A 6,540-nucleotide genomic window follows, 5' to 3' on the forward strand; every position below is an offset into this window, starting at 1 on the left:
TAATTTTTATTTTTTTTGTTAATGTACATAAATGAAATTTAAATATTTATTTATAATAAATATTAATTTTTCACTTCTACATATTGTATAATTATATATAGAGAAAATAACTAAATAAATGAAAAAGAAGCGTACCCATTTATAGAGAATGAATCTTTGAGAGAAAAAAAAAATCAATTTTAAAAATATAAAAATTAATTTATTAATTATATTAAAATTTAAAGATTATAATAAAAATATTTTTACATTTTAAACGCAAGAATAAATGAAAGAAACCTAATTACAAAAGAATGTATAGTTTTTTATTCAAAAAAAAAAAGAATGTATAGTTTAAAAAATATGAACTATTAATTATACGTAAGCATCAAAATAATTTACTAAAAAATATATAATATCGAGGGAGAAATAGATAATAGATTTAGCAGCGGTTCCCCTTTTCACTTCTTAATCCTTTCAAGTCTAATCCAAAACAGATACTGCCCCCAGCAAATAACAATCTAATTCTTACAATAAGCCAATTCTTTTGGATTCTCTCTGCCGTTAAAATTTCAGTTGATAGCAGTAATGGGTCGACCTCCCAGTAATGGCGGCCCCGCCTTTCGCTTCATGGCCAATGAGGTATGTTCTCATTCTTCTCCAATTTTCTTTCAATTTCTTCATGTATCTGTGCATGCATAACATATATTTGTAATTTGCATGTGGTTTTCTGAGGAGGTTAACATTTGAATTTAGTGTAGAAATTAATATATGGTTCGATTCCATTGCTGTGTTTATCTGTTTTATTTTCTGGGTGTCGATTTTTCGGTCGTGTTTAGCTTTAATATTTGGTGTTGAGTTGAACTTCTAATGCCAATCGTGTTCAATTTCAATAATGTTGTTAAATTATCATTCTTCCCCTTCTATAGTTGATATTTGGCGTTTCTGGATGTTAGGGCTATGCTGGTTTTGTCAATGTCGCTTGTGTGTACTTTTGGCCCTCAATTATTATTATTATTATCATTTTTTTTTTCTGAAGTTAAATTGTTTATGGGGTTTGAAAGGTTTAGGGTGTGCCTGATAAAATATCAAATGGTGCTGGTAATGCTTCTTCTATGGAAACCTCAAGTTAGGGAAACAACTAAAAGTATCTGAATATTCATTATTCTTTTATTGGTCTTGCAAAAAAAAAAAGGGTATTTTCCATGAACATCCAAGTCTGAAAAGTGTTCAGAGTTCTTTTATCATTAGAGTTCAGTTCTGAATTATGAGATGCTGATTTGAGAAATAAACTTCTCTAAGAATTTAATAGGAAATTGTTGAAAGGGGAAAAACGAAAAATCATTCCTTTGTTTCACAGATAAAACTTTTCTGAAAATGTCCATCCGAAAATTGCTCGATCAAAAATGTTTTCTTGGTCAAAGGAAATAACTAAGCTATTTTCAAGGAAAATAACTTTCATTTATTTTTAAAACAATGGAAGGGAACCCTTTTTTTCCTTCTAAGAAATGCATATTAAATATGATACTTTATCCATATTTTAAACCTTGAAATAATGTGGCAATATGATTTTTTTAGTCACATTTTAAAGCTTCAAATGATGCACGCTACAATACCTTGTTTGCACAGGTTATGGAGATGGAAGGTATTTTGCAAGATCATCACAATACGATGCCAGCTAGAGAAGTTTTGGTAGCTCTTGCTGAAAAGTTCAGGTATCCAATTTGCTTTCTTTTGAGAACGTCAGTTTTTGGCCGCGTTTTCATATTAGCATGAATATTACAATCATGGGGCTTGTGTTTCGTATAGTGAATCTCCAGAACGAAAAGGGAAGATCGTCGTGCAAATGAAACAAGTGAGGATATTTTATTGCATTTCCCCCAGAAATGAGGAGTCACTTATTATTTCTTAATTGAATTATTATTATAGGTTTGGAATTGGTTCCAAAATAGACGCTATGCAATAAGGGCAAAATCAAGTAAGGCTCCTGTGAAGTTAAATGTTACTCCTATGGCTCGAGAGGAATCAGCTCCAGTTCGAAGTGTGCCTCAACCTGTGGCTGCTTCTATTCCTACTCCTGTCTCTACAACAACGGTTGCTCCTTCAGGTTGACCATCATCTGGAAAATGATTGAGGAACAACTATATGCATTCCCCGTGGACAATGCTGAAATAAGTCATTATTTTAAGTATATGCTTAGAAGCTTGTTATTCTTTAACTTATTTTGTTATCACTTCTTGAGCAGTCTCTACTGCAGGAAGGGTTATTACAGAAATTTCATACACAGAATTTGAAGCCAAATCTGCAAGGGATGGGGCATGGTGAGTATTTCGCACCATTCAGGTTGGAAATTCAATTGATGAGATACTAATTCTTTGATTTCTTGATACTTTTTGTCTTCATTTTTTTATGTCTGTTAGAATATTACTAAAATCTGTGTTGAAATGTTTATCTTCTTTGTCAGGTATGATGTTGGGACCTTCCTGTCCCATAGACATTTGGACACCGGAGATCCGGTAATAGTTGAGATTTTTTTTTCCTTTCAAATATTCATAGAAGAAAATATTAAGCATAACTGCATAACTGATTTTGGATAATTCTTGGTCCTACCAATATCTGTAGTCCTATAGTGAAAACTACCATTTTTATCTGCCAAAACTTACAATCTACTGATCTTTTAGGATGGTGATGTGAATCTTGCTATGCTCTGCTTCTAAGTTTTAATGGCTTTTTCTTGTTGGGAACAGTAGTTCGTTCCTCCCCCCCCCCTTTATTGTTGGTTGTGGGCTACTTTTTTGGTTTTTAAGTCAATTATCTACTCATTCTTTTCTGATGATGCTGATCATTGCAGGAAGTATTGGTTCGCTTTGCTGGTTTTGGACCAGATGAGGATGAGTGGGTTAATATTCGCAAGCACGTCAGGCAGCGGTCCCTTCCATGTGAAGCATCAGAATGTGTTGCAGTTCTTCCTGGAGATCTCATACTCTGTTTTCAGGTGGCAATTTCTACTCATAAATGGGAATAATGGTCTACCAAACCATTTTATAAGGATTTTATCTTGAGAATTTTGTTTTTGCTCTTGAAATATTTAGGAAGGTAAAGATCAGGCTCTTTACTTTGATGCACATGTTCTTGATGCACAAAGACGGAGGCATGATATAAGAGGCTGCCGTTGTAGGTTTTTGGTGCGTTATGATCATGACCTTTCTGAGGTAAATTTCTGTTTCTTCTTTATTCCTTTTCTTTAATCCCTACAACGCAAGCCCCATGTGAATAGTCTTAGGGAAAGTTTATAACCAATGGGCAATGAGACCTTAGGATGCTCTACTCCCCCTCTTTTTTTAGTCTGGTAGTAAGAACTTAAAACTTCTATTTCGATATGGTGATGGGTTTATCCTCTTATTCAGTTTTGTGGCAAATGGTGTTGGTGCTTTTAGCACCCCCCCTCCTTCAACCCAATGGAATTATTGCATTTGTTGTGGGGGGGGGGGGGGACTGTAGGTTTTAACAGTTTGTCCTGCATCAACACATTTGGTCATCTCTGCATAGGGGTGAAGTACTCGACAGTGCCCTTCTTTATTTACCATGTTGGATAAGATGTTAACACAAATTTTGACTTGGCTGGTCATTAACTTTGACTTGTTTTGATGGGTTAATGTTCTGTGTTGAAACCGTAATAATTAAGTAGGCCCTACATAACAAGAATTTTGTGGAAAAAGCCCGCCCTCTCCATACTCTTTATTTTTCATCCTCCACTTCTCCATACTCTTTATTTCACCCTATTCTCACTCCTCCCCTAGATTCACCTGTGCTGCTGTGCCTCTCCCTCTCCCACTCCAGATTCTTTTCCTTCTCTACATTTGTTTCCCTCCACAGACTGGCCCAGCCATCACCTTTATCATTTTTCACTGTTCCCTTGAATTTCATCTCAGCAAATTCCTAACCCGTTCAAATCCCTTTCACTGCCAAGTCTGGCAGAACATTATTTTTTACAAATTAACGGTCATCATTCCCATTGGAATCACCTCAAAAAATTAATTAGTCATACCATCAAGACACATCATTGTGGGCGCAACCAAGGAAGGGCTCTGTGATCTGTGGTTGGCTAGTGGAATGGGTGCAGTAATCAAGGCACAAAGTCTCCAATTTATCAAACTTCTTGTTCTTGCCCTTAATGACACCAGCTTTCCCACATATGCTGAGGTCAAACCCTTCAATGATACATCAAAGGACATGAATATAACCTTAATAGCATTCATTGATCTCCGGCTGAGATCAACTTGACATTTTGTTTGCTTGGGAGTGATTTTCCTAAAGATTATGTTTGATCTAGGACTTGCTCAAAGCAGTGGAAAGGGGGGGGACCTTCCGGAAGTGAGGTGATAGCGACAGAGGGATGGACCTTTTGGGATAATGGAGCTGACAATAAAGTGATAAAATCTGAGATGGTGGCTTTCTGGATGATTGAATTTTCCTTACCAGATGAGGCTTGATTGAGCAGACTAACATGTCAAATTTAGAGGCTACTTGTAAATGATTGCAACATTCATGGATCAAATTGTCAAAATAAATAGATGAATTCATAAATAATCAAAATTTGAAGGATCTAAAAGTAATTTACTAATAATTTTAATAATTATTATTCAGAATATACTTTTAAATTAATTATTAAAAATTTTATTAAGTGGGACCCACATTCTAACTGTGTTAAGCAACATAAAATGACAGTAGTGTGAAACGTGCTAATTAAGTGTGCTTTCCCTTGTCTGCATCATGGTAATTGATCACTCATTTTGCTTGTTGTCCTAAAATATACCTGTAGTGGATTGTGCACCTTTTTATTAGTGCAAAAATAGTTTTCTTAGTGTTATACTCCTATAACGCATTCAGCACTAGTGGCATCCAAATGATTATGCATTCTGTAAATCTTCTATGATGTCTGTTGGTTCCTAAATGATCATAACAATGCATCTTGTGACATTGTGAATTGTTTAGTTGTCAAATCTTTTGATCCTCAGGAAATTGTGCCACTCAGAAAGGTCTGTCGTAGGCCTGAAACAGACTACAGGCTGCAGCAACTTCATGCTGCAAATGACATGGCAACCAGTGATCACCAGAAAACTAGTACGGATCCTTCTACGACCAGCATCCAAAGGATTACTGCCGAAAGTGTGCAGAGGCAACAAAATGCTCATGTCACAGCAGGCCCCGTTTCTCATGCTAAAATTTCTCTACCTGCCCAAAAAATGACTCCAGAGCCAAAAACTGCTGAAATCAGTAACACTGTTAATGTTGGGAATCCTACTCTTCTTCCCAGCAGCACTCTCAATTAGATTTTGGTTCAAGGTCTGTCTAAGAACTTAAACGAACAAAAATTTCAGTATAATTTTGGTGTAGTTTGTTGATAGTTTGGTTTGGTCCAAATTTGATTCTTGAAACAATTTTATGTAATTTTTATTGTCATATCTAAATTGCTATATTTAGATGTTGAAGGGGTAGGTAGTAGGTGAGAAAATCACATGTTTGATCAAATATGCTCCTTAGATATTAGAATTAATACAGCGAATCCTCCCAAGGTTTGGTTCATCAAAACTTCTTTCAATGACTGGGTGTTGGTTGTTAATTGACATTATATTATATAGCCCATCTTTTAACTATTTTTTAATTGTCTAACTTTTAATTATAGACATATGTAAGTAATGATTAGAGAAATTCCAATGAGAAAAGGATAATGTTATGACAGCACCAAATCTGCAGGAGAAAGAAAAGGGGCAGAAAGGAAAGCAGGAAAGGGAAATAGAAGAAGATCCAGGAAGGAGAGAAGAGGGAAAAAAAGAGAAAAAATTAAGAGAGTAATACTATTCCTATTTATACAACATATTCCTATGTACACTTCTATTTTCTTTATTATCATAACATTTCCCACCGCTTGAGGATAAACACACACACACAAAAAAAAGATCACATGAACTCAACACGCACACAAAAAAAAAGATCACAAAAAAAAAAAAAAGATCTAACTTTCTGTAAATTAGGGAGTACGCTTCTTGCTCCGTCTTCTTAAAATCTCCCATACAAAGATCACATGAACTCAACCCACATGTACAATTACCAAAACCCCAATATTGTTTTCCACATTGTTCTTCTCCATACAATTTCATATCATCTACTTTACATCAAAACATTCTTAACAATGAGAACACTCTTTTCCCTTTGCGAAATTTTGATAAATCAAAATTTCTTTCATCTTAAATCCCAAACTTGACTGAAGGTACCAAATTGCTTGGATGGTCAGTGCACCATCTAGAACCATTGTTAATAATTAACCCTTTAGAAAACATTCCACAACCATTCTCGAGAGGTTTCTCTATTTCTTCCTCTATCTTTTGCTAATAATTAAAGAAATCTTAGGAAGTAGGCAACTCTGTTCTCAAAAGCAATGTTCTCAGACCGAGCCAACTCATCCTTATTGCTGTAGACTCGTATGCCCTTATCCTTCATCACAATAATCATAAAAATTTGCAATTTTATCATAATGCATTGTGTTGTATAGTGGACTGCCTC

At 35.0% G+C, this 6,540-nt stretch overlaps 1 protein-coding gene across 2 annotated transcripts; it reads left to right on the forward strand.

Moving 5' to 3' along the window:
* Nucleotides 1–408: 408 nt before the first annotated feature.
* On the forward strand, nucleotides 409–5,439 carry LOC110630198 (protein SAWADEE HOMEODOMAIN HOMOLOG 2). 2 transcript variants are annotated; one of them, XM_021777562.2, is made up of 9 exons: nucleotides 409–618; nucleotides 1,606–1,691; nucleotides 1,786–1,831; nucleotides 1,906–2,083; nucleotides 2,222–2,297; nucleotides 2,441–2,492; nucleotides 2,828–2,971; nucleotides 3,069–3,188; nucleotides 4,972–5,439. In XM_021777562.2, exons 1-9 carry the CDS (start codon nucleotides 565–567, stop codon nucleotides 5,224–5,226), a joined length of 1,011 nt encoding a protein of 336 aa, XP_021633254.1. In that variant the 5' UTR covers nucleotides 409–564; the 3' UTR covers nucleotides 5,227–5,439. The 2 variants fall into 2 exon arrangements, with proteins under 2 accessions (XP_021633254.1, XP_021633253.1); XM_021777561.2 differs by having other exon boundaries at nucleotides 410–618; nucleotides 4,995–5,439.
* The last annotated feature ends 1,101 nt before the right edge of the window (nucleotides 5,440–6,540 follow it).

The sequence above is a fragment of the Manihot esculenta genome, chromosome 13 (assembly GCF_001659605.2).
Source record: "Manihot esculenta cultivar AM560-2 chromosome 13, M.esculenta_v8, whole genome shotgun sequence".
Taxonomy (NCBI): domain Eukaryota; kingdom Viridiplantae; phylum Streptophyta; class Magnoliopsida; order Malpighiales; family Euphorbiaceae; genus Manihot; species Manihot esculenta.

Bases quoted from the DNA above. Each gene is read 5' to 3' on its own strand.
- LOC110630198 (XM_021777561.2), top strand. From the start codon at position 565: ATGGGTCGACCTCCCAGTAATGGCGGCCCCGCCTTTCGCTTCATGGCC. The intron at 619-1,605 runs GTATGTTCTCAT...TTGTTTGCACAG, and splicing joins TTCGCTTCATGGCCAATGAG to GTTATGGAGATGGAAGGTAT. The intron at 3,189-4,994 runs GTAAATTTCTGT...TTTGATCCTCAG, and splicing joins ATGATCATGACCTTTCTGAG to GAAATTGTGCCACTCAGAAA.